Source organism: Vulpes vulpes, chromosome 3 (assembly GCF_048418805.1).
Source record: "Vulpes vulpes isolate BD-2025 chromosome 3, VulVul3, whole genome shotgun sequence".
NCBI lineage: Eukaryota > Metazoa > Chordata > Mammalia > Carnivora > Canidae > Vulpes > Vulpes vulpes.
The window spans coordinates 146,766,984-146,794,676 of NC_132782.1; the positions used below are offsets into that span (position 1 = coordinate 146,766,984).

The 27,693-nt window shown below is 39.9% G+C and overlaps 1 protein-coding gene across 6 annotated transcripts in view; it reads right to left on the reverse strand.

The window, feature by feature from the left end:
- Positions 1-27,693, reverse strand: part of TNNI3K (TNNI3 interacting kinase) — a 283,998-nt gene that overhangs the window by 86,093 nt on the left and 170,212 nt on the right. For all 6 annotated transcript variants that reach the window (XM_026018089.2, XM_072754868.1, XM_072754869.1 and 3 more), the window contains 3 exons: positions 14,282-14,334; positions 13,903-13,955; positions 9,579-9,711 (listed from right to left, as the gene is read on the reverse strand). In XM_026018089.2, coding sequence (XP_025873874.1) covers positions 9,579-9,711; positions 13,903-13,955; positions 14,282-14,334 — 239 coding nt within the window. The remainder of the gene's footprint in view (positions 1-9,578; positions 9,712-13,902; positions 13,956-14,281; positions 14,335-27,693) is intronic.

The window sequence follows — 27,693 nt, forward strand, 5'->3', positions numbered from 1 at the left end:
TGTGAGTCAGCCTCAAAGGTTTATATAACCATAGTGTTGATTTGTGGATTCAAGTTCTTTATTGTTTATTAATACTTTACCAAAAAAGAATATATGACTAGAGCTTGTCAAAAGGCATTCAGGGTAATGTGATAATCTTCATTCCTTTATTCATGTGACCGAATGTACTGAACATTCCATGTGAGTGATAACAAGCTAAGAAAAAAGAAGTACTGGGCTTCTCAAAATATTTGGCAAATGAATGAATAATTATTAAAAATCCATGATTTACTGGATTTTCATTGCTTTTTATGGTTCAGTCACAAATTCAGAAAAGTGATCCTTTTTTCCTGAAATGTTCTTTCGTACCCTCTTTTCCTACATTATGTCTACTGTCACTTAGGTCTTGGCTTAAAGAAGTGTCTCTGGGTGCCCTTCCCACGTACTCCCACAGCGCCTGGTACTACAATAGTATGTATTATATTATACTTAATTGCTAATTTATTTCCTTGCCTCTGTAAATAGATCATAAGCTCCTTGAGGTCGGGAACTGTGTCTTTCTACCATTGTATCTCTTATGTTTAGCACGATGACAGGTAATTAGTAGGAATCCAGCTGATGTGCTTCAAATGAACCAATAAATGAGGGGGTTTAAAATATGATTTCACTGGAAAAAATACAGGTCATGGTACAGAGAACTCAGTAAACATTTATTGTACAAATGAACAAAGATGCTAGATCAATGCCAATTAATATCTTGCTCATTATTATGTCTTTAGGACAGAGCACAATGCCTAGTCACCAAGAAACACTATAGAATGAATATAATGTCTAGTTTAATATTCCATTGTGACACAATTAGATAAATTATTGAGATCTGGTGGCATATTTAGTTCACAATCTTATCTTTTGTTCAGAATATTTGGGGTGAGGGCTCTGTAAACTAAAACAGTATAACTATTAAGAAATGCCCTTAACACAAACATTATATGGTCTCATTCATCTGGGGAATATAAATAATAGTGAAAGGGAATAGAGGGGAAGGGAGAAGAAATGGGTAGGAAATATCAGAAAGGGAGACAGAACATGGAAGACTCCTAACTCTGGGAAACGAACTAGGGGTGGTGGAAGGGGAGGAGGGCGGGGGGTGGGGGTGACTGGGTGCCGGGCACTGAGGGGGGCACTTGACGGGATGAGCACTGGGTGTTATTCTGTATGTTGGCAAATTGAACACCAATAAAAAATAAATTTATTATTTTTAAAAAAAGAAATGCCCTTAACAAGGAAATGTGGGGCCCAATTTCCAGTTTGGCTTTGCTTTTAACTCTATGAGAGATCCTAACTAAGCTAATTGGCCTCTGTGAGTATTAATTTTTGTACATGTAAGATGAAGAAGTGAGGACACAGTGTAATGGTGATAAGCATGGGCTTTGGGGTCAAGGAGCCATGCATTTAGGTCTTGACTATACCTCTTACTAGTGTGTGATATTGAATGAATATATATATATTCCAGAAAGACACAGTTCCTGACTATATATATATATATATCTTATCCTAATAGAACCAAAACCATAGGTTATTAGAATTAAAGGTGATAGTATACAGAAAGCATCTGGTACATTGTTGGCTCTCAAAAAGTGTTAGCTGTTGCTGTTGCTGTAATCATTATCATCTACAGAGCTGAAGGTTTCACTGATCCCTTTTAGCCTGAATCTAGAAAACTAGATTTCAAAGACATTGTACATCTTCTCTTCTCTTTGGACCAGAAATCACAGTTATTTTTGAGGTTTTTTCCCTGGGAGTATGAATAACAAGTAAAAGATTGCATTGAGTTACTGCAAATTGCAAGGCTACAAACCATTTCATCTGTCACCAGCCCCAGCTCATAATGTAATATGGCCACTGTGGAGAGGATGACTATGCAGCTCTTCATGGTGAATTTAATTAGCTATATTGCTTATGGATAAATTGGTGCTAGATTCTGAATTCCTAAATTAAACTATCACTCTTATGTTTTATAAAAATAAATCTAGGCATTCATATAAAAAAGAGAGCAATAAAGTACAATATTTTACTTGTAAGCTTTGACTAAGATAAAACTGCTAGAATATATATATTTTTTTTCATTTTTGATTGTACGTATGTGTGTTCTAAAAAAACCAGAATTGATTCTACCTCATTGTTTTTATGGGTTGGGCTGTGGTGAAACAAAGCAAGTGTGGACTACTCTCCCAGCAAGAGCGGAGACACATTCTTTGTTAAACTGACACTTTTCAATGATGTATCACCAGAGCATATAGCATCTGAGAGAGACCATGAGATTGCAATCTTGAGATTGCACTAAGAATGGCTTAATTTTTTAAACCACATCCCATTCTCATTACAGACTGTCAGAAGAATAGATTAATTTGCACCAGCGTCTATTCTCATTGCAATCTTTGTCAGTGTAATGAAGTATTGGAATGTTAATATCAGCTATGTTCATAGAAATTCCACCATCCATTGGACCGATTCGATCTTTCCAGTGATCTGTGTCGTGATTGGCTGGCTCTACTCTTCTCAGTGATAAACTGATAAAGATTAGCACAGCAAACACAGGATTTTGGAACTTTAGCTCACTCCTATTTTCCCACCACTTGTCAAAGCGCGGTCCACATCATCAATGTGCTTATGGCTTTTGTGATTATTATATTTAGGGTGCTTTAGGATCCTAAAGCACCTATGGAGAAGAACATAATCATCTAATATTTAAACAGAGGGAGCAAACACAAATGGCTACAAATATGAGATCCTGTGATACAACTGTGTCTCTAAATGTACTTAAATTCTTATTTTTTTTTTTTTTACAATTATATGTGAGACCAAAATTTGCAAGCCATATTTGGCTCCTGTATTATACTTTGCAACTCTGAGTCAAAACGTCAATATGAAGTCTCACCAAAATCTGGCTAGAATAAATTGGCAGATGTTCTTAATTTGCTGCCACATCCGAGATTTAGATACAGCTTGGCATGAAGGAATCCCAGGACAGAGCTGAGTCTCCTTGTGAACCAGCTGGCATCACACAGGAAAACAAAAGGAAAACAAGAAGCTTTCTTCTTTGGCCTCAAACTATAATCTGAAAGTGATCCACAAAATGTGGTATCTGGTTAGGAGGGAATGAGATTGAATGAACTACATATCGATGGATTAATTTATCCTAGATTTCTTCTTTAGTTTTTCATAATATATCAGAGGAGACAGACCCAGGAGAGATATAAAATCTGGGAAGCAGGTGTTGGTTTCTTTCTCTGAAATGTATCCAGTACAGCTCTTGTTTGCCAGGTCATACCAGCGCCTTTTTCATCTTGCCTGGTTCTTCTCTCTCTGCTTGGTTTCACACCTTGGCTCCTTCTCTCCCTAATCTTGTCACTTCTCTCACAAATCTGCTTTCTCCCTGGATTCATCATCCTCCTGCTGGCTGGGCCAGAAGCCTGGAAGTTATCCCTGACTCCTCCCTCCCTCTTGTGCTCCCACCTCAATTCATGGACAAGTCCATTCAAATTTCCCAACCAGCCTCTCCTTTCCCTTCTAAAGCCACTACCCTAGTTAAGGTTTTTATTACATCCTTATCTAGACTACCTCATCTCCTTGCCCCTGGTTTCAAGCCTCTTCAATCCAGACTTTGCTTTGTAGCAAGAGGGAACATTTTAAAATAGTAATAGCCTTGTATTATTGCCTTGCCTAATCTCTTGCAGTGACTTTCACTGTGGACACACAAGGCCCATCACCATGTAGCATAAGTTTCACATTTACAGCATGTGTCTGGTGATGGATTCCCTTGTGTTCTCTGGTTCATCCCTATTGAATTATTTGTGCATCTCTCATGACTCTGTACCTTGCCCATCCTCCTCTCTGCTGCGACTCCTTCTCTATTTTCCAACTATTTACCTATTTAATTAGTTTTCACTTGGCAGTTCAGCTCTCGTCTCTTCTCAGATTCCTTCTCTGATACCATCTTCCCATTTTCACAGTCTGGGCAGGAGACTCCTCCAGGGAACATCCTTAGCCCTCTGCTTCTCTCTACTTGGCACTTAACCTCTGCTCTGTACTACGAGGGCCTGAGCAATTCCCTATTCTTCTCTGTTTTCCTCTTAACTCAAATCCAGTTCCCAGTCAGAGGAGCACTCAATGATAGCTTAAAGATAATAATAATAGCTAAGATTTACTGAGTGTTACCAATCTCCAGTGACCATTCCAACATTTTTGAGGTAAGTCTTATTGATATCCTCATTTGAAAAATAATATGGGGGATCTCTGGGTGGCTCAGCAGTTTGGTGCCTGCCTTTGGCCCAGGGCACGATCCTGGAGTCCCGGGATCGAGTCCCACGTCAGGCTCCCAGCATGGAGCCTGTTTCTCCCTCCTCCTGTGTCTCTGCCTCTCTCTCTCTCTCTCTCTCTCTATCATAAATAAATAAATAAATCTTAAAAAAAAATAAAATGAAGCATAGTTAGGTTAAGTAGCTTGCGTACAGTTTTAAGGCTCATGTTCTTACACAGTATGCTGATTCTCTTTAGTTCATATAGTGTTAGTGTGAGAAATGTTTTCTTAAAAATTGAAATAATTGCTGACATTTAAAAACCTTTTGATTTCTTTTTTTCTTTCTTTCTTTCTTTCTTTCTTTCTTTCTTTCTTTCTTTCTTTCTTTCTTTCGAGAGTGCCAGCATGGAGGCATGAGGGAAAGGGAGAGAGAGAGAATCTTAAGCAGGCTCTGTGTGCAGTGCAGAACCCAACACAGGACTCAGTCTCACAACCCTGAGATCATGGTCTGAGCCAAAATCAGAAGTCAGAGGCTTAACCAACTGAGTCACCCAAGCACTCCAAACATTTAGATTTCTAAACAAATACACCGAAATTAGGGTATATGGTAACAGTGAGCAGTGATCCCTACATTCCTGCATGCCATTGCTTGGCTAGATTTGGGTAGCAGCTATCCCCTTGAATCAGAGCAGGTGATTTCCTGTCCATTACACTGTCCTGTGTCAAGCATTTGCCTATTTCCTCTGGTCCTTTGGGCATTTGATCTCAGGTGACTATACGATGTTGGATGTGATGGCTTTTGGTCCTTTCTAAACCTGAGATTATAGGGTGAATTTGAACATGCCCTATGCAAAAGAGACTCTAACTTCAAGTTCTTCTCCATGCAAACCCATCACTTGCAGAGGAGTCAATGCCAATATTTGTGTTACACTTTTGTATTTCTCCCAGGAGATAGGGAACTACTAAATCCAGAAGGATGAGCCATGTGTAATGTTGCTACTACCATAATTGATAATGCTGTCACACATTGTAGTCATGGATTTGTTCCTCTTTGTAAATGGCTAATATGTAGCTTATATTGAATCTGATGCTTCACATAATTTATTGCTGAACATATGCTAGATTGCCTAACCACTGCAATGATATAAACAGTCTCATTTCTTGATGCATGGTCACTGTCCAACTTTAAAAAATTCAGCATCTATCATAAACAAACTCTCTTTCCAATAAAGTACTGTAAATTCTAATATCTGGGATATTGGAATCAAGTTATTCTTAGGCAAGACTTTTAACTGTTTTATTATATAATATTCTCTGTCTAAAAAGGGTAAATATTTCTGGGGGGTCCATGACAGAAGGGATCTTTATCTCTTTGAAATATTCACTGTATAACTAGCAAAGGATAATGCGGTAGAGAAAATTCCAAAACTTATGAGTAAAATATGATAAATACTATAATAAATGATGACTTGGGGCATGGAGGAGTCTGCACTAACTCAATATTAGAGAATTAAGGAAGATGTTTTGGGAGGAAGTGATATTTAAGCTAAGATCTTAAAATTAATTAGGGTTCATATGATGAAAAGTGAGCAAGAATGTCTCAAAGAGACCAATGTGTACAAAAACAGAGAAGTGAGAGGAAACACGTCACGTTGGGGAGGAGAAATAGTGTCTTGTGGCTGGAACATAAATGAGAGACTGCAAGTGGTGTGAGGCTTTGTAAATTGTTTCAATAAATTTTGTTTTTATCTTAAAAGCAAAGGGAAAACCCTGGAAATTTTAAATAAGGAAGGCCAGATTACCTAACTTGAGTTTTTAGAAAGCTAAGCCTAGCTATGGTATGACAACTGGTTAAAAGAATATGACAAGAAAACCTAGAGATGGTGTCCTCATCATCCTCATCAAAAGATACTGTGCAGAGTTCTACATGTAAAATAAGGAAGTAGCAGTGGGAGAGGGAGATAAGGGGAAAGATTCAGGAGATATTTAGAAAGTAGGACTGAAAATATGGAGATGAGTGAGGAAAACAAGAGAGGAAGGACAGGAGGAATGAAGAAAAGGAGAAATAAGAAGAGTTACAGATGACTGGACTTTTTATATGGGCTTTCTGCAGAATGAGCGCCACGTAAGTATAGAATCCTAGGAAGTCCTGACCTTGTGTTACACTTTGCCCTCCTCTCTCATCTTACAGTTGCGGACAGTTTTCAGTTTATGAAGGTCAGTTGAAAATATCATTTCATGTGATCCTCACAGTAACCTTTGTGGAGTCATCATCAACTGCATTTCCAGGGAAAAAGTTTGTAAAGGGGCCAGAAAAAAATAGGACACATGGAAGGAAGTAAAAGATGCCTATAGTGGCTGGAGGACAGGACAGAAAATGATCTGGGCAAGGTCAGAGATACAGAATCATGTAGAGTTGTTCAGGGCATATTAATAATTTTGAGATTTAATTCTAAGAACACAGGAAGCTTTTGGATGATTTTAAGCAATAGTGACATAATTGGTTTTTTGTTAAGATACTATTGCAGTAGATCTATAAGGAGTGGAGAGGAAGTGGAGCAGAATGAAGGGAAATAAGTCAAATGACTATCTCAGTAGTTACAGTGATAAAGATGGCAGCTTTGACTAGCATGATGATGGGTGAAATTTTGAAAAGGGATAGATTCGAGATACATAGCTCATCACTTTTGCTTTTGTTCATTGTTGTTCACCACAGTCTTTGCTTGTGCAAGAAGGCAAGAAAAAGATATAAAAAGACATACAGATTAAAAAGAAAGAAAGTTTTCCTTATTTACAGACTACAAAATAATCTATGTGGAAAAACCCAAGGCATGTAGACAAAAGCTTCTTGAGTGGATAAGTAAATTTAGCAAATTTGTAGAATAGTAGGTTGATATTCAAATATTAATTATATTTCCCTTTTAGCAAAGAACCCATTGAAATAAAAAAATAACATTTATAATAGTATCAAAACACAAAATGCATAGAGATAAATCTAAAAAAATATTCGAGGTTTGTATGTTAAAAGCTACAAATATACTCATGACAGAAACTAAAGAAGACCTAACTGAAGGGAGAGTTATACCATGTGGACTGATCAGAAGATTCAGTATGCTTAAATTGTCCCTCCCAAATTGATCTATAAATTCAATGGAATCTACCAATCTCCTTAAAATTCCAGTGGGCTTTTTTTTTTGATAGAGATAACAAATTCTAAAATTTATATCAAAAAGCAAAACTCCTGGGCAGCCACCATGGTCCAGCAATTTGGCGCCACCTTCAGCCTGGGCTATGATCCTGGAGACCCGGAATCGAGTCCCACATCGGGCTTCCTGCAGGGAGCCTGCTTCTCCCTCTGCCTGTGTCTCTGCCTCTCTTCTCTGTGTCTGTCATGAATAAATAAAATAAAATCTAAAAATAAAAAAAGGCAAAAATCCTAGAAGAGCCAAAGTAATTCTTTTAAAGAAGAACATAGTTGGAGGAGTCATACAACCTGATTTCAAGACTTAACTATAACCTTTCAATATAATATGGTATTGGTGTAAGGGTAGACATATATTGATGGAACAGAGTCCGAAAATAAACACATATATACAGTCAATTGATTTTTGATAAAAGTACCAAAAATAATTTATGGAGAAAGGAAAGTTTTTTTTTTTTTTTTAACAAATCATACTGGAAAATTAAACATCCATATTAAAAAACAAATCAACAAAAGAAAAACAAAAGCTCATACCTGGGCTATTGAAAAAAAGAACATGGATAGTTTTTCTAAATGTAAAACCTAAACCTTTAAGAATTCTATTAAAAACATAGGAGGAAATCTTTGTTGCCTTAGTGATGCAATCATATTTTAGAAGGGATACAAAAAAAAGTGATTTAAAAGTTTGATAAAGTAGATATCATTGAAAATAGAAACTTCTTTGAAGACATCACTAAGAATCATGAAAAGGCAAGCCACAGACTAGAGAAAAATACTTCCCAAATGCATAGCAGATGAAAGACTTCTACCTAGAATCTAAGAACTCTTACAAAGTAAATAATAAGGCAATCTGAACAAACACTTCACCAAAGAAAGAGGTACGAACACACATAAACATGTGAAAAGATTATCAACATCACTAGTTATTAGATAAATATTAAATGATACTACAATGATATGCCATTTCAGACCTACCTAAATGGCTAATATTTTATTTTAAACAGATAACAAAAAAGTCCTGGCAAGGATGTGTAGCAACTGACATTCTAATACACTGCTGGTGGGAATCCATAATGATATAAATACTGTAGAAAAACTCTTATCATAAGATCTAGTAATCATCTCTTACATATTTATTCAAGACTAATGAAACCACCCACACAAATACCTGAATGGTTTTAGCGATCATATTCACAGCAGCTCTGAAGTCAGAATAATCATCAAATGGTCAATGCACAAACAATTAAATTGTGATATATCCACACAATGGAATATTATTCAGAACAAAAAAGAATGAATTACTGAAAATCAACAACATGATTCCATTTACAGGATATTCTCAAAAAGGCAAACCTATACAGACATAAATCAGATGAGTGATAGCTGGGGGCAAATTTCCAGTCTAAGTAAGTAAATAGAGCAACAAGACATAAAAGCAACTCAAATAAAATGAAGAGAGAGATGCAGATAAAATTTACCTTAAATCTCAAGTATGTGTATATTTTTCACGTGATTGGATTTCCTACCTCTCCTGTCTACATGTGCACGGAGTAGATAATCTATATTCTCACCAAAAATTAGGCTTACTCACTAAGTCCCACTTTTAGAAGGTATCCATTTATGGGATGCAAAATTATTAGGAAAAGCAATTCTCTTTTCCATAATGTGAGACAAACAGAAAGCAGTTCTGATAAGTTATTGTTATGTGTTGCTACTTTCAGCTCACCCCTATATACACACTGAAAAGCGTCTAGAATCTAATCTCAAAAAATAAGTATTGCAATGTCCACATTATTTGCACCACCTGCCATGTGATCATAGTCATTTGCTTGTTTTATTAACCACAGATAAATCAAAGCCTTACACTTTAATAAAATATAGCCATGCTTGTGTGTGCCTGGGTCTAGGAATCACACAGTTAGGACAATAAGTTTCCTGGATTTGGCACATGCTTTAAAACAAATCGAAGTTGTTTGCTTTATCCTCACCTTGCCAACCCACCAAGAGTGATGATTTTGAGGAGGAAAAAAATGTTTCTTGAAGTCATGAAAATGCATAGAATCCTGGAAAATGGAAACACTTCACAGGATGTCTTACCTGGCTTGAGATGAGCGAATGGAATCTCACCGGTGAGAAGTTCCCACAGACACAGGGCGTAGCTGAAGACGTCAGCTTTGATGGTGTAGCGTGTGCACTGCGTGAACACCTCGGGAGCCATCCAGCGGAGGTTCTGCGGGTTTGGAAACATCCAAGAGTCATCTATCAAGTGTTTACTTAGTCCACTGTGGAACGGTCTTCCCCTTAGTAAGCATTTAAGTGTTGCCCCATTGTTCTCAAAAGATATACATGTAAAATAACATAGATTGTCCTGTACTGGGCAACACACTGGTGTGTTCATACATAAATAGCACGTTTACTATTGCTGATCCTTTTTACAAAAGGCTTTTTTAAAAAATCACTGGAGGATCGTGATGTTCATAATTCTTCCAAAAATACTGGGATAGTATTAATCGTCAAGTAACCCCGCGTCTTATAAAATGATGATCACAGCAGCAGCACTTTCTGTTTACTTCTGAGCATCTCTTCCCTAGAAGCCATACAAGCTTCTGAGAAGCCAACCACGATTTGTCCAAGAGCTCTGTGCCTCCCTGGGGGGGTGGGGGTGAATCACACACTGTGGGAAGCACCTTCCCTCCCTTAGATCTTCAGGTTGTAATTTCAGAAAGTCACTAAATTAAACCCATCGATAGCGCCCTCATGACTGAGGAGAGAAAGGATCTTGGGGGAGTGCTCAGAACGTTCCTCTGAAGCAGATCTCTTACTGGCAGAATGATGTGTGCCATTCTCCTGTTCGCCCAGTTGTGTTATTTCTGAAGGCCGTGTGTGCGATATTCCAGGAAGAGAGGCTATAAAATGTTATAATTTTCTTCCTACAAAGTTTTATATTCATGTTTTGATGGCATTATTTACATTCTTCTCACTGGCAGTTATGCTTTTTTTTTTTTTTTTTGGTTTTAAATATAAGCTTCCATTCTGGGATGCAAATGCATAATTTTGGTTTATTTGTGGTTTAGGGGAAAGAGCACCAAGTTTTGAGTCACAAGATGAAATTTCCAGTTCTAGCTCTACTACTGCCTGCTTGGGCAGCTCTGGAAAAATCTCATGTGCTTCCTGGACCTCAGATTCCTCAAGGGCAAAACAGAGGAGGCAAGCCCTTCCAGCTCTAACATCCCGTGGCTCTATATACCTGCTCAGTGAACTTCGCCAAACACCTCCTTTCTTTGTGCTTCCATTGAAGGAAACCGATATTCTTTGATTGCTGTCCCCAAAATTCTATGGAGAGCTGGCTGCTGATAATTATTTTGAAGTGTCTACCTTATTTTGAAATCATGCATAATTACAGCATTCCAAGAATATCTATATTCCCATTATGGGGCTTATATGCAATTCTTCCTCAAGCGCTTTCACATCCCAAGTAGCCTCCACTTACGTAGCAGACTATGCATTGTGTCGCAACATCGCGTAAGTGGGAGTGGGCATGCAATATGCCCATTTTCCCACGGGGGGTAATAGAGTAATTAGCCAACTTACACAAGGCCACATAACTAGTAAGAAACCAAATAGCCTTCAAAATAAATCTAGAGTAGGGCTGTGCTCAAAGGCTACACTGCTAGGAAAGAAAAAAAAAATGCTTGCTGTTGGTGACATTCGATTCAATTTTCTTTCAACCAAAGTTTATTTAGCCAGTCTGGATGTATTTTAGAGTCACCTGAGGGAACTTTTAAAAGATGCAGGTACCCAAGATCAACTGCAGGCCAATGAAATCAGAATTTCTGGGGGTTGGAAGTAAGTGGCGTGCTTTTTCAAAGGTTTCTGACGTGGTTCCAATGTGCAGCCAGGGCTGAGAACTGTTGACTTACCACTCTCTATGTCCCAGGTACTGTGTGTCCTGTCAGAAAGAGGAACCTCTTCCTACCTCCCTTGTACTTCATATCTTACCATTCCCCTCTTGCTCACTGCGCTCCAGTCATTCTGTCCTTGACACACAGAGAACTTCCTGCTTCAGGGCCTTTGCACTTACTGCTCCCTCCGTCTATATTGCACCCCCCTCCCCCCTGCCTCACATGGATGACCGTTGGTCAGATCTCTCATCAAATGTTACCTTTCCCTCTTGCTCTGTCTAAATGGCACCTCTGCCACTCTACATTCATATGCTGTGCTTTGTTTTTTCTTTATAGCATTTATCGCTACTAACATATATTTTGCTAAATTGTTCAGTGTCTAACTCCTTCTAGTAGAATGTTAGCTTCGTAGGAACATGAAAGTTAATTTGTTCACTGCAATATTCCCAGTGCCTAGAAGAATGTCTGGCATCTAGTAGGTAGTCCATAAATATTCGTTGGATGAATGAGTGAAATCTAACTGGGGGGAGCATGCATCACAATACAACATGTCCATGATGTGGTTCTTGCCTTCCTCTCTAGCTTACCTTTTACTGTCTTCCTCACACAGTTCATGCCAGCAATGCCAACCTATTTGAAGTTCCCCTGGGAAGTCTGCTATTTCTTTGTCCCCTGTGTCTTTGCTCATACTGTTGTTCATTCTATCTGCCACTCCCTTCTGTTTTCTCTACACTGAATTTACTTCCATTCATCCTACCTGAGTTCCCAGGACTCTTTGTCACACCTTATTTACCACCGAACTTCCACACTGCTTTAAATCTATATGCTTATTACCATGTTTTCCCCATTAGAAAATGAGCTCCTTGAGATCAAGGACTAAGCTTTTCTTCAAATGTCACATTTCTGGCCCTTTAAACTGTGCCTGATACATGGTAGGTCTTCAGTAAAAGTTTGTAGAGTGAATGAATAAGAGTTTAAATTAGCAGTGCAAAATGCACAAAAGCACAAACAGAAAAGTAAATGGGGAGGAGGCAGTGGGTGTTGGGCGGCATGTTAGGGAAAGGAAGGCACTTAAAATGGATAAAATTTCCTGGGCCTCGCAAGATGAGTAGACTCCTTCTAGTTGGGGAATGGAGAGCTATCCAGGGAGAGAAACGCATACTAGCAGAATCACAGGGATGTGAAGGTGAATGGCATGTTTGGGGAATGGCTAGGAGGCTTGTGTGCTGGGGTAGAGGGGGCTTGAGAGAACTAGCTGTGAGAGAAGAGATTACAGAGGGGCCCTAAACCAGACTGGGGAGGACAAGAGGCTGTCAGGTACTGAATTTTGATTTTGGCCTATGGGTAGTAGGTGTCTTTTCCTTTCTTTCTTTCTTTCTTTTCTTTCTTTCTTTCTTTCTTTCTTTCTTTCTTTCTTTCTTTCTTTCTTTCTTTCTTTCTTCTTTCTTTCTTTCTAAATATTTATTTATTTGAGACAGAGAGAGAGTGTGTGTGTGTGAGCACATGGAGGGGAGGGTAGAGGAAGAAAGAGAAAAGGAATTCAAGCAGACTCCCCACTGAGCAGAGCCTGATGAAGAGCTTGATCCCAGGACCCCAAGATCATGACCTGAGCGGAAATCAAGAGATTTGATTGGATGCTTAACCAACTGAGCCACTCAGGTGCCCCTGGTAGTGGGTACCTGTGATGGCTTATAGAAGGAGATTAATTGTCAGAACCTAACACTTGGCTGATGCTGCCAAGAATGAATTGGAAGGGAGTATTGGGCATAGAATCTTACTTCTAATCCAGAAAAGAGATGATGAGACCTGAACTGAAGTGGACGATAAGAGGTTGGGTTGAAATTAAAACAAGCATACAAACATAGATAGAAAAAGTGAACAAAGTTGGTAGAAGCAAGGAAGGAAGGAAGGAATGGAAAATTACCTCAAAGTTGGGTAATTAAATAACACAGGGAGTCTAGAAAAAGAAGTTACTTTCTGGAGGTATGTGGGGAGCAAAGGAGACAGCAGGTAATGAATTTAATTGCAGACATTTTGAGTACAATTATGCTTGCTTCAGATGTTATCACATATTTTACTTAAACATTAATGCTTGGTTATAGGACATATTGCCTTATGATGCTAAAGTAGAAAAAAGTTGTTAATAGATGCTTTTAATAGAATTTACAAATTCTACAGTTAGTTACTGAGTGAATGTGAACTTCACTACTTAATCAGAAGATCTAAAAAGGAAAGCCAATTAGCCATGCCTGCCATGTACTTTTTCAGTTAAATTTGAAACAAATTCTGTATTATTTTATCCATCTCATTTTCCAAATATATATCTAATCTATTTTTTTGGTAGAGCCTTGAAAGAGTTCTTTTGAGGGTTTACTGAAAATAAAAACATAAAACATTATCCTGCCCCTGGGACAATGAGAATGGTTCCAGCTAACGCTGCTCTCATCTCACTTCGTCTCATGCTGAGTTTACACATTTTAATTGTTTCATAATTATAGGAAACATAAGCAGCAACAAACCCCAGGTTGTTTTGTCATGTTGTCTTCATCCAGAGACTGTAGAAATCTTGATTCTGAGGGAGAGAAAAAAACGAATTCATGTCAAAGGAAATGTGTTTAAAAACAGTCAAAATCACAGCTAAAATTTTGAAACCCCAAGAAACCCCCACCTTATTTAAGTGCTCACTTCCTTTCTTTTATCTGGGGATATCAAAGATGAAAAACTGAAAATAAACAATATACTTTTAAGATTCAGGATCACTGAAATTTGAATGACTTAGAAAAGTATAACTGTCAGTGTGAAATCCATTTTCAGATTCATCATAACGATATTTGGTGCCAACTAGGAATGAAGAAAGAGGACTGATGTCATTTGGGGTATTATTCATAGAAATCTCACCTCCAAAATCTGCCACCACAGCATGCCCATCCTCACAGAGAAGAATATTGTGACTATAAGAAAACAAAACAAAACAAAACAACAGCTTTGAGTAAACTTTATGATTTCTAAATCTGGCATCTTAAGGTAGAGGATGGTATTTGTTTACCCAGAGACTAAAGAAGCACAAAAGATGACCAGAAATCTTAGGTTAGTGACTCTGATTTTCTTAATTTTGCTAATTCAAAAGGTGTATTTACAAAATCAATTTTTTAAATCTAACTTTGAAAGTATACAAAGTATCCAACTTTGGATAAATCCTCTAAACTTATCAAAAAGTCCCATTAGCTGAAGATTAGTTTTTCAAATCTTTGAGGTTCAGTTTCTAATACAATTGTAATAGGTAAGGCCAAAGGCATCTGTGAACATAATGAGAGTCAGAGTAAGGGAACCAGCTTGCTGGAACCCTCGGCATACAGTTCCAGTCAGGGCCTGACGTGAACACGGTAAAAGGAAAGACATTCCACATTCCTTTGTGGAAAATGTCTTGGCTAATATCTTCTAGCTACAGTTCCAGGAAGAAGGAGTGTTTTTAAGCGTGATACCAGCTAAGCCACTTTTAAGGTCTTAGGGAGGAAAAGGTATGGAGATCACCAAAGTCTTTTCAACCCAGAATTCAAGCTAGATTAAGAACATCCTTCCTTTTCAAAAAGTAAATCAAGGCTGGGAAAGCCCAAAAGAGGTCATTCCTCCCACATATTGGTGAAATGAGTTGTGGGATATCTTATGGACAAGCATATCATGATGGAAGATTGTCTCTGGGTGCTTCTTGCTCAATGCCTTTCTTTATTATGCTCATGTCGCATTTGGCTTGTAAATGAGTCATTTCAGTATTAGGAGATCCTCCACTGGATTTCTTTTAGTGTCCATAGACTACACTATATTTATTTTATTTGCTCTATCCTTAATTGTTTTTGCTTTGTGATCCATATGAGGAAAGCACTATTATTATCTAGTCCTGAGTAAGTCCTGAATAAGATATTGAATCCTTTACATAAATGCTTTTTGGTGCCGATTGGAGCTTCATAAGAAAGTTACTTTTGAACTTCCGTAGTATCATTACTGGGTTTTATTTCTGTGATATAGGCTTAATTCTCTTTTCAACTACCAAAAATCTAGAATAAATTTAAAGTCACTTTGCTTGGAAAAACCCAGTGTAGAAGTACTCATGGATGTCAAAAAAACAAAAACAAAAACAAAAACAAAAACAAAACAAAAACCAAAAAACAAACAAAAACAAAAACCAAACCCAATATGCTCTCTCTTTGACTACAAGTTTATCAGTTGCTATGTGTGATTGGGTCATGATAAAGAACTTAATGGCATTAGGAGCTCTCTGGAAGTTCAAGTACAAGAAGAAAAATGCATCTAATGTTGTACCACTAGATGCTCTGAAGGATCTCTGAAAGTTTCAATACCACAATCCCTTCGGCTATCAAAGGATAATGGGTGTTACATTTTAGAGATATCATTAAAACACATACTGAGCATGGATTCCCCAATCATAACACATTTATATGTATAGCATCCTCCCTATTATTTTATTTTAATTCCAATTAGTTCAATGGAATTAAAGAACAATGGTTATTTAAAACAACAGTATAATTTCAAGATGCAAAACACATTTGTAAATGGAGCTGCTGCTCTAGTTAAATATAGGGAAAGGCTCTCAGAACCACTAGTTGAACTTTCACTTTTTCCATAATAGTAGTCATCAGGGCAATAGCTTAAAACCATAGATTTTGAGAAGCCCCAGGTAAGTTACATCTGCATGGCATATTTATTTGTTTGCCTCAATTTCTTCCAAAGTCAATATTTTATGTTATTGAGAATGATTATACCAGCTAGCTGGAGTTGGGGTGGAAGGTTCAGCAAAATTTTACTTTTATCAAAGAAATTTAAGGGAATTTGGTTACTGGGCCACCCAGTGCATCATGGTATGAGAAGCAGGGTATCTCAGGGCACATAGGTTATGCTCATTGCTGTACCTCAGGTGTTTTTAGCGCACACAATTACATGGGAACATTAATAAACATTTGTTGAACAAATAAATGAATAGAAACTGAAAACAGACAGTCCTGAGTACTTTTTGAGTATTATTCATCAGGATGCCTGGGTGACTCAGTGGTTGAGCATCTGCCTTTGGCTCAGGTCATGATCCGGGGGTTCTGGGGTTGAATCCCACATCAGGCTCCACGTGGGAAGCCTACTTCTGCCTCTGCCTATGTCTCTGCCTCTCTCTCAGTGTCTCTCATGAATTAAAAAAAAAAAAAAAGAATGTCACTCATCAATCTACTGATAAATATTTAGATTTCGTAGAATTCTACAATTGAAAGGGACATTAGAATTTAGTTAAACCCTCTTAGTTCCTAGACGAGAAGTCTAAAGCTCAGAGAACCTAAGTGTTTCAATGAGGAGATTATATGGATAACCAGTAACAGTGAAAAAATAGACTCCAGTTCATGTAGGTCACCCTCTCAGATCTAAAACAGGGACTGGCAAACAGTAGGAGAGAAATGCATTTTATGAGTCATTCTTGTGTTGTTAGGGACCTTTCCCCCAAGCATGACATTTACTTTCCTCACATTATCAGGACACTCTTGAGGGATGCAAAGTGAGGCAAGTTATGAATTTCATCTTCAAGGAACTTAAAATCAGCTGATAAAAATAGAGATGAATGTGGATTATGTAAGAATGCAAAGAAAATAGTGTAGGTTTTATAAAAGGAAATTATTTTTGAAGTGGGCCTTGAGGGAAAGTCTGTAAGTCTATAAATATAAATTGGCTGAATGCTGGTCACGTACCAAGAAATTTTCTATATACTGGGATATAGTGGTGAACAAGACAGCAATGAGTTGATGAGCTCATGTTGTGGTGTGGAGGAAATGGGGCAGAAGATGAGAGGAGGAAAGAAGTCTAAGTTGGGGGATGATCTTAGTAAAGGCCAAGAGTCAGGGATGCCTATAGTTTGTAGCAAGAATTATAGGAAGAATTTACACACTAAATTGGAGAGTACACACTGCAGAATAATGGAAGGACATTGAGTGGAGGTGGTGTTGGGTTATTACAGGGAATGAAAGCTGGGAAGGGAATTCTAGGTCTGATACCAGGAGACAGCACATTTTTATGCCTAGGGTGCAATGCTCTGAAAGCAGAGAGATTAGTATTCAAGAATAATTATAGGCCCTGGGTACAGAAGTACAAATGTAAAAAGAGTGGGAAACAAACAAGATAAGGTGAATCCATCAAAACATCTGAAAAAAAAAAAAGTGCCTAGGTGGCTGGGATAGCTTAGATATGGAGGACTAAGGGGAACAGAAAACTGAGGATCATCCTTCGCTATCCTTCAAGTTTTCTAGTTTGGAGTTCTTAAGCACGAAGCAATAATATATCCAATTAGAAAGGATCATCTTCTTAAAAATCCTATGCTTTTTCATGGAAAGGGTAGTGGCTGACTAAGGAGGCTGAGAAACTCGACTGAAGTCAATGCTGTGCTTGGCAAGACTGGACTCACCAGACAACTATTGTTTTTTTATCAAATGGAAACGAACACGAGCTCTTGGGTTCTTAGCAAATAATAGCAAATTAAACAAAACAAAGGATGAAGTGACAGTTTAGGAACCCAGGGCTCTCTGAGTTCATGGCAGCACATGGGACCAAAGGTCAAAAGGACGCTATGAAAATAACACTGCGGAACTTGAGGCAGTGCTGGAATGAAATGACATTTTCTAGTCACGTTAAGATAGTCTTTTGGGTTTGTCCATTCCTTCTCTAGTCACTCAGTAGCAATGGGAACTAATTTTTAGAACTACCTCTAAGACTCAGACATTCAATTTTTAGTTAGTGCGGAGCCATAGTTCCTATCTAGGCAGGAGTGACGCTGGGAGCATCGGTGCTAATGAGTGACAGCACTAGGGCTTTGTGGTGGCCCTTGTGGCGGGTCTGAGAGTCATCAGCATTGGAGCTGCGGGTACCCAGGGAAGAGGACGAGCTTAGAGCTGAAGCCAACTAAGGCAATAGAAGTGGTTATTATTAGTGAAAGCTTCAAGAGTTTATTACTGAGATTGGTCCTGAATGGCATGTTTTGAGGGGAGCAAAAAATAGTGAAAAATTGTGGGGCGGTAACAGAGAAGGTAGCAGTAAAAAAAAAAAAAAAAAAAGAAGAAGTAAATATTGCATGAGAGCCTCCTGGTGTTTCCGTGATCTTTCCATTACTCGTGGAGCCATCCGTGGCTGGCATTAGCGTATCTAGTCGATGGCTGGGTAACCGAGGATCAGCGGGGTTGCATGAGATGGCCAGTCTCTAAGCTAGTGGGGGGGGGGGGTGTAGCATTCGATTCTCAGGTTCCAGAGTTTGCCCTTTTTGGGAGAGGCTGACTCCCACATCACCCAAGTAGGCCCTGAGGAGCCAGGACTCTTCCAGTTGGATGTCTAGACAGAAATTCCAGAAAAGTCTGCTGGAGCGAATGAAGGAAGACCTACTGGTTAGTGCTAAAAATTCCCGCACTCAATGTAGGACTATAAGTAATGAGAATGGAGTCGACAAGCTACATGGAAGTCAGCCTAACACGCCTCTGACCCACCAGGACGTAGCAGGCAAAGAAGAACCATCTTCCCTTCTAGAGTGTGGCTAACATGGCACATGTAGGGGAACGAAGCACAGTCCCTGAGAACAGGAAAGTGCCATCGGAGCTGGGAATCAAGCGAGGCAGACAAAGAACATCGTCAGGATCAGAAGAGTGCAGGACAACAAAGTGATGGGGATTCTAAGACTTCTTCTTCCCCAAGAGACCACCTGGGAGGCTCATTTTGATCTGTTTGCTTTTATATAAAATTCTGGGGGAGGCAGTTTTCTGTAACACATGATGTTTACAGAGCATAACATCTGGTAGAAACAGCCCTGTGAGTCAGGCCCTTTTGATCTGGATTCGGTAGATGGACAAGCCTGTCCGCAATGGATGGAACCAGCACTTTAGCCCAAGTCCTACCCATGGGGGGGGGTGGGTGGTGGGAACGGACTGAGAAATAAGGGGCAGGAGATGGGAAGACCTGGGTTACACTGGAAGGAGGGAGGACGGTGGTGAACGGATGTTGTGAGAAGCACACATGTACACAGAAGCGGTGCACACACACGCTTGCCCCCTAAACTCTCTGGAAACACCTTGAAGGGTCACCTGCTGCCGAGGACCGCTCCAGATCGCAGCAGGTTTGGTAAAACCCTGCAGGTAAGTGTGAGAGACAAACGGCAACGAGTCCTGCATTCCTACCGTAGTCTTTGGCCTTTCTGGATTTAACATTTGGTTTCACCTAGATGAGCGTGACTCCAGGAGTCCACACCGTTTGTGAACTTGTGATTTCTCTGTGTCAAACGAGGCTCAAGCTCGCAAGTACGTTGCTTAGCTGGTGGGTGTGCCAGGTCGACCTCCCGGCATCGTCAGCTCAGAGGGCTTCATTGCTGTCTTTAGGCTTCATTGCCGTCTTTGAGGCTATTACTACATATTAAATAAAGTAAAAAAAAAAATTAAAAAGGGGGGTGTCATTGGGCTCCAGGGAGTGGAGGCGAGGGCGCTGGGCCTTACAGGGGACCTGGCAAGCTGGAGGGGCAGTCGGCGACCTGGGCACCCGCACAGGGAGCCCACAGTCTGCCGGTGAGGGAAGTGCGGACTGAAAGCAAGAAGCATGGTCGGGCGTAAGCTAGACTGTAAAGCGGCTTCCACTGCCGGGCGCCTAGAAAAGAACACAGGGACTGTGCGGGTTCCTTCGGGAAAAGGCCATTAGTGGAAGAGAAGGTGGAAGAGAAGGTCTTTAAGAAACAGGGATGGATGAACAGAAGGTCCTATGTAGGATAAAGACCCGGAGCCAGAACACCTGGTTTTTGCTATGACCGGTCTCGTGAATTTGGACAAATAATAATTTTCACTCCTGGAGTCTTCCTTTCTCATCTTTGAAGCTCGTGAGAAGGATGGAGGATGCTAAGGGGTCACCCGTGGACTCTTAGAAATGCTGAAGTGCCGAGTAGGTGCTGGCCATTGTCACCCCGCGGCCGGCCGGGCTCCCGGGGGTCTGTCCGACTCCCCAACAAGGCCCGTTGTCAACTACGAAGCCACGCACCTGTCAGGTAGCAGGTGATGAGCCTTGGAAGCAACGTGACTTTCTGAGTCCACACCCCCAGGAGAAGCTGACTTCGCTGTGGGATGTCTCAGCCCGCCCTTGCCCCAGAGCCACCCTGGTCCCCCCACTCCCATCGTCTGATCCTATAAAACTGTCGAGGCTGCGAGGGGACGAGCCTTTCACCTACAGGCAGCTTGGCCCCCCTGACCCGCGGGCCCCGCAGTATTCGGAGGTGCTTCCAGCTTTTGTCTTTTTATCATGAAGCTAATGATTTGGGTCAATTGCTTATGGACCAGAACTGAGTATTTATCTCTTTGAAATGTCCGTCCCCTCCAGACGACTCCACAACAAAGTTCTCTTAGCTTCAACAATGCACAATTCAGAAGAATATAACCGAAGGCGACGTTTCCTTCGTCCAGTGCAAATACAAGCTCTCTCCGACCTTCAGCTCTTTCTTCCAAAGCAACACAGTTCACTTTCCGAGAAGAACGACCTGTTTTCAGTGTGTGTGTGTGTGTGTGTGTGTGTATTTGTATCTTTTAAGTATTTTCTCCAGTTTTCTCTCAAACAAAAGTGGATGGAAGTTAAATTCTGCTGGTTCTTTCTGACATTTTTTTTCCCCTCCAACCTCAGAACTGAGTTAATTTAATGAAGTCATTATGTAAGCATCATGAGTCTTTTCATTTTAATTGCCTATATTGAAAATTTACCTAAAGTGCTCAAATGATTCATAATCAGTTGGTTATGCACTATAGTCCAATACTAATTGTCACTATTAATCAGACTGGCCTGATTATTAGGCCATTTTCCAATTCTGACTTTCTTCCAGAGCCAGACTGAAGTTCATGATGGCTTTGGAAGGATCAAGGTGACTTGCTCCTTTCACTCTGCTACCATTAAGAGTTTTTTTTTTTAAAGTCACTAAAAAAAAAAAAAAAAACAAAAAAAAAACCATAAATATTAATTCATTTTTTTCTGAATTATAGAGCCATGTAATTGCTTGTGTCAGTTGCTACTAACAAACACTAGTTTAAGGGCACCATGGCCAACCTCTCAGTGTCCTTATTTGAAGGGATGACAGCCTCAGAAGTGTAAACCTCATAAGGCAACAGCAATGCTCCCCAGACTTGCTCTAAGCCACTGTTTTCTGATAAATGCCTGAAGGTGATTAGCTTACATGATTAAAGACACATGGCTATCGGCATGCCTGGAAGCATTCCAAGGGTTAAATCGGTGGAAGCAATTAGGCTTCATTTCGAATCTCATCACACTGTGAAAGTCATTAGTTTACAAACACATCTGCCTGACAAGCAATCATTCAGACCTGATGCTGAGGAGTCCTGGATCTGCCTGCTGCCACATTTTGCTGGTGGTACTACTTGATGGCCCAGAACTCTCCTCCTGCTCCAGACCTCCCCCCGCCCACCCCCGGGGAGTCCCACCTTCTTGACTTTCAGCAGAGTCAACTACACTGTTCCCTCCTATCAAGCTCCTCTTGAAAACCCTTCTCAAACCGTGGCCACGACTGAACTAAATGTGGCTCTGTGCCTCTCGGTATGTAACCCCCATCCCCTGAGCTGCTTCCAATTTGTTTCAAGTACAAGGTGAGGTGCTTCCTAGATCCCTGAAATGCAGTACAACTCACATCTATGCACTTTGGAGCTTCGTTCCCTTGCCTAAAAAAAAAAAAAAAAAAAAAATCTTCCAAGTCATCTGGATCAGCTCCTTGCAGTCACAGATGTATTCTCGCATTCTCTCTCTCTCTCTCTCTCTCTTTTTCTCTCTTTTTGACATTTTTCTTTCGCTGCTTCATACATCATTAGGGAACAAAAGCCAATTAAAAAAAACAACTCAGTATCTTCATGAGGGGTGACAGCTGCGGATTTTGAGTGGGAGCCCCAGACAACAGAGACAGCACATTCAGGTTCAGAGACCATGTTGGTATTTCCTTATTATGTATGTTAGGGGGTGATTAGACCCTCAGCAACCACTTGAAGTTCCCTCAGAATTAGGGATGCACACAGAAACCCGGTTAACAGATTGTACGGTAACGTCAGAAATCAAGTACTTTGCTTCACAAACTAATAAAGCCTCCAGCTCTATTCTGGAAATCTTTGTACTGCTGGGCCCGACATAAACTGTTCCAGGGCTCCCACCATAATCAGAAAATTTTGTTATTGTTTTTGCTGTTTCTTTCTGCTAGAAAAGTGAGGCCACTCACTGGAACTCTATGTTTTTGGATTTTATTTCATCAGGGCACCTCTCCCCGACAAAGGGCAGAGAATCCCAAGCCTAGGTGCCCCCTTCTTAATCTCTCCAAAGGTAGTTCTTCACTAAAAATAAGAACCGTGATTTTATTTTTCACGCTGCCAAAAGCAACCCTAGTTGGGCTTCATACATCCTGACTGAAGGTAGCCTGTATCTACCACTGGTTCTTTAGAAAAGGCACGCCGGGGAAAACCCATGTTGCCCACAAAATAGACCCTCAAACACATTCCGGAGCAGCAGTCTACAGATCTTGAGCACAATACAGGAAAGAGGGAAGGAATTTACCAGAGCCCCATATCATTAACTTCTAAACACTGAAAGCCTAATTTCAGTGAACTCTTGGAAACCATGGAAACAGAACACTCCAATGAATGCAAAGGATCGCAGAACCTTGACTTCTCCTAAAACAAACTTCAGTCTGGCAGTAGAAGTATATTTGAAGGCTTACCTCTAAAGCTACTGGATTTGTCCCATTGCCAGCGGGATTGAAGAGGTGGATTATAAGATTTGTATTGTGGTTAAACCCATTTATTGAGAGTAATGTGAAAAAAATAACCTCCATACTCTTCGCTTACTATTTGCTCAACACCATGAAATGCGAGTGGAAGAGTGATAATAACTGAATAAATCAACTGACACACACACACTCACGCAATTGATCGTGAGATTTCTACGAGTTAGTGTCCTAGAACCAAGAAGCAAGTATAATCTGTTTCCAGATGTGGCTACAGTTTTGCTTATTCCTCTTCATGAGGAATATTATCTTATGAGGATGAGGCATCTTAGGTACGCAGCCTGCAAAATCTGAAATCTATAAAGGAAGAACTTGAAGGGCTTTTTTTTTTTTGTTTCGGTTTTTGTTTTTTGTGTGTTTGTTTTTGCCAAGGTTACCAGATTCAGCCACTGACTAATAAGTGTTCTTTTTCCTGCTTCTCCTACTTCCCTTTCCCCGATCTCTGAGGACCTAAGCATGTCTCCAGCCTCTGTTAGGTGTGGATATATAGATGCTAAGGGCACCAGCGGCTTGTACCAAAAAATGTGCTAGGACTCTCCCCACCCACGTTTAAGAAACCAGATCCCAAATGGGGTCTTAGGCAACATGCCTTCTGAGCATAAACACTCAAACACACAAGGTCTATTTTGACCCTCAATGTCCAGGATTTAATTTTATCGTGCAGAGATATTGGGAACAAAGAAATAAGGCCAGAGAGAGGAGAGAATGAAAACACAAATATACAAGGACATGTAAGAGAATAAAAATCTTTCGAGTCCGGCGTGGCAGGCACCATTGGTATTCTGTGTGCCAAGTTTCCTGTTTCAAGACCCTGAAGTAGGTGTGCGTGTGTTGAGCAGAGGAGGGCCGAGCTTAAAAATAACAGGTGAGACGAGAGCGGGGCTTTATCAGCAAAGGTTTCCTGAATTAAGTAGAGCAGCCTCAGACTTGGGCAACTCCATGAGAGCAGGCAAGGGGGCTCTAACTCTCACCAGCAGAGGCTGTGCTCCTGCAGAGCTGGACCTCTAAAGGAGTGTCCCCTTCTAACCCGAGCCACACATGAGTGTTTAAAAAGTACGGCTTCAGGGGAATTTGTTTGCGGCCTTTGGAGGCAGGGATTTGTAGGTAACTCAGAAAAGGAACCGTTTACCTACTGAACTAATCTGAAGCTACAGCTTTTACTGTGGCATCTCTATCTCTTCTTAGCACAGGGAGACTAAATGCCCATATCTGTGCAAAAGGCTGGGTTAAAAATGTACTTAGTCCCACATGCCTTCCATCAAGGACACTTTGAAAATTCAAAAGAAATGAACGGGTCTATTTTTTAAAAACTCACTGAACCATTCAGTGTCTCTTCAGTTGCTGAGAAGAGGAGCTTGTAGGTTTTTTTTTTTTTTTTTCCAAGACACTAGATAGTCTCTCCTCATGGGATAGAAGCATTAGTCACAGAAATATAAGTCATCAACCATGACGGTTTAGGGCTATTTTAGTTCTAACCCTTTGTCAACGCCGTGTGACTGTCCCCACAATACCCTCAGCTCCTTCCTCCCTTTCTCCTTCCCTTTGTTCATGCTGTCTACTCCAAGTTTGAATTCACTTCCAATTTCCTCTAAATAAATATCCCATTTATCCACACCCTGTCCAGTGATTTTGTCTTAGCCCGGCTCTCGCGGGGCTTGTCTCCAATAAGATTATAAATTCCAAGGCCCATGAACCAGAGAAATTATTGGTGATCAATAAACTCTTACTGAATTAAAATTTCTTCTTGATACTGGAGGAAAAAAGGGCAGGAAAAACTAGGAATGATGGGTGGGGGATTTTATGGGGATAATATATTCAGCTATTACTCTTCCTAAATTCCATAGAATGAGTTCTGTAGTTACTCAGGCCAAATTATTGTGTCATATTTTCTACAAAAGTCCAAACTTGTGACTCAGAATAGATTCTCTGGGGCTTAATACCTTAATTTTCCCATTTAAGTCTTACTCCAGGCAAATTCTTATCTGTCAGCTACCTATATAATCAGCATTTACCCAACAAATATTTAGTTAATATTTATTTGGCATCTACCACACTGCTAGATATTATGCAGGACACAGAAAAAGCTTTAGAACAAATCCACCTTTCCAGTAAAGATAAGGAAATGAGCTGAATAAACATTTCTCAGTCTACCCCTCTAATCACCAACTGCCATGCAGAAGTCTGAAGCTCTAGTCACTCCATCTCCCCCTTGCCTTTCCTGACTGTCTAAATCCTGGCCCTGCTTCAAGAACAAGTTGAAATCTTACCTCCTTTTTGAAATTATACCCAAATATTCCAGCCCACACCAATATATCTGAGACTGAACGCCAATTTTACAATTTTTAATTCCATACATTTAGCACTTAGTATATACTCTCATATTTTTAAAATTTTTCTTCATATCTCCTATTTCCCCAGATAGAGGAAAACTATTCTTAAATCAGATTTTTTTTTATCCTTTGCTCTCTAGAACTTGGCAAATTATAGCATTTGGTTATGAATTATCACTATAGCTACTGATACAACATCCTGATTTTTTCACAGTAATCCTCTGGACATTCTATTGTTCTCCTCCCCTTTACAGTCAACATTCTTTTTTTAAAAAAAATTATTTATTTATTAGAGAGAGGCAGAGAGAGTGAGAGAGGCTGAGACACAGGCAGAGGGAGAAGCAGACTCCATGTAGGGAGCCCGACGTGGGACTCGATCCCAGGTCTCCAGGATCACGCCCTGAGCTGAAGGCAGCACTAAGCCGCTGAGCCACCGGGCTGCCCTACAGTCAACATTCTTGAAGGATTTTCTTATACTTACTTCTTTACTGACCAGACCCTCTTCATCCCACTAGTCTCACCTTTTTTTCCTTCCACTGCAATAAGCCTTTTTTCTAACACGAACATCTACACTGATCAAATGGTCTCTTTGTTCCTTGAGCCAGCCAAGGACTCTTTAGTTCTTGAATCCTCTAATCCCAAGCCCTCCTTCTTTCTGACCAAAGCTTGCTTCTCTTCTCAGTGCAGGATATCACCATGAATCAAGTTACCCAAATAAGAACCAGGGAACCATTCTCGATTCCTCCCTGTCCCTTTAAACCCCTCATAAAATCAGTCACCATGTCCTATTGATTCTGCTTTTCTAATATGTTCTACATCTGCCCAGTTATACTTTCTGTGCATTGAGCCCGTATCCAACCTTTTGACAAGTCAGTAATCCAAAAACATGTTTGTTACCATTCCATTTGTAGAAAAGTACTACCTATAGGCCTTCTTTCAATGCTAGGCTTGGTGTTAGGAATTAGGTAATAATAATAATTAGCACTTATATATCACTGTGTGCTTGGCATGGTTCTAAGCAATGTATGTTAGCCAATTTATGGTTACCAGTGTCACACAGCCTCATGAGGTAGGTATAAGTATTATATAGCTTTGAGACTGAAAAGCTTAAAATAATTTTCCTAAGGCCATCCATTTGGTAAAAGTCAAAATTATGATTAAAATTTATCTGGGGTGTCTGGGTGGCTCAGTGGTTGAGCATCTGCCTTTGGCTCAGGTCATGATCCCAGGGTTCTGGGATCGAGTCCTGCATCGGGCTCCCTGCAAGGAACCTGCTTCTCCCTCTGCCTGTGTCTCTGCCTCTCTCTCTCTCTCTCTCTGTGTGTGTGTCTCTAATGAATAAATAGATAAAATCTTTAAAAAAATCCACATCCAGTTGCCATCCAAATTCATTTACTGTCCTCCACACATGCTTTGACAGTCACCACACAGAGGGGTTTAAGGAAAGTTAAATTGGAAAGTATAGACTAAATTTCTCATCTGTCGCATTAATTTGGCAACATTTGTTGTGAATATTGTTTTTAATGGAAGCAAAGAGGATGAATGTTAAAATAGTGAAGTCTGTAAGTTAAAGTAAGTGCAGCAAAGAACAACAAATAATGACTAAGGAGAAGGAAGAAAACAGAGAAGGAAGAAAAACAGGACCAAATGAAAGAGACGGAAAGGGTGGGGGTGTGGGGGCGATGGTAGAGGGGATCTATGGGATCTGAAGGAGGGGCTAAGCCGAAGCATGAATTGCCTTCATGGTGTTTAGAAAATCTAATGAGAATGTGTTAATCGAAAGTGTGATATGGGACTAAATAGTTCAACAACATGCATATTTCATGATGTTGGCTTTATGTGACTGGGTTACTCAGGAATCTACCAGCTGAAACAAAGCCAAAAGATACTGGGTGATTTTATTCAAGCTTACCAACAGCTACCCAGACTGCATGCAGCATGGAAATGACAGATGATTAGTATTCTAAAGCAGTCTATAAGCTTTCCAGCAAGTTGTCAATACTTTGTATTCTGCATTTACCCCGTACTGCAGAACATTTTGTTCCTAAAAAATTTTGTAAGTTTATTTTATTTTATTTTTAATTTTTTTAAATTTTTTAATTTTTTTTTTTTTTGGTTTTGGTTTTGATTTGTGTGTAGTTCTTGTATTT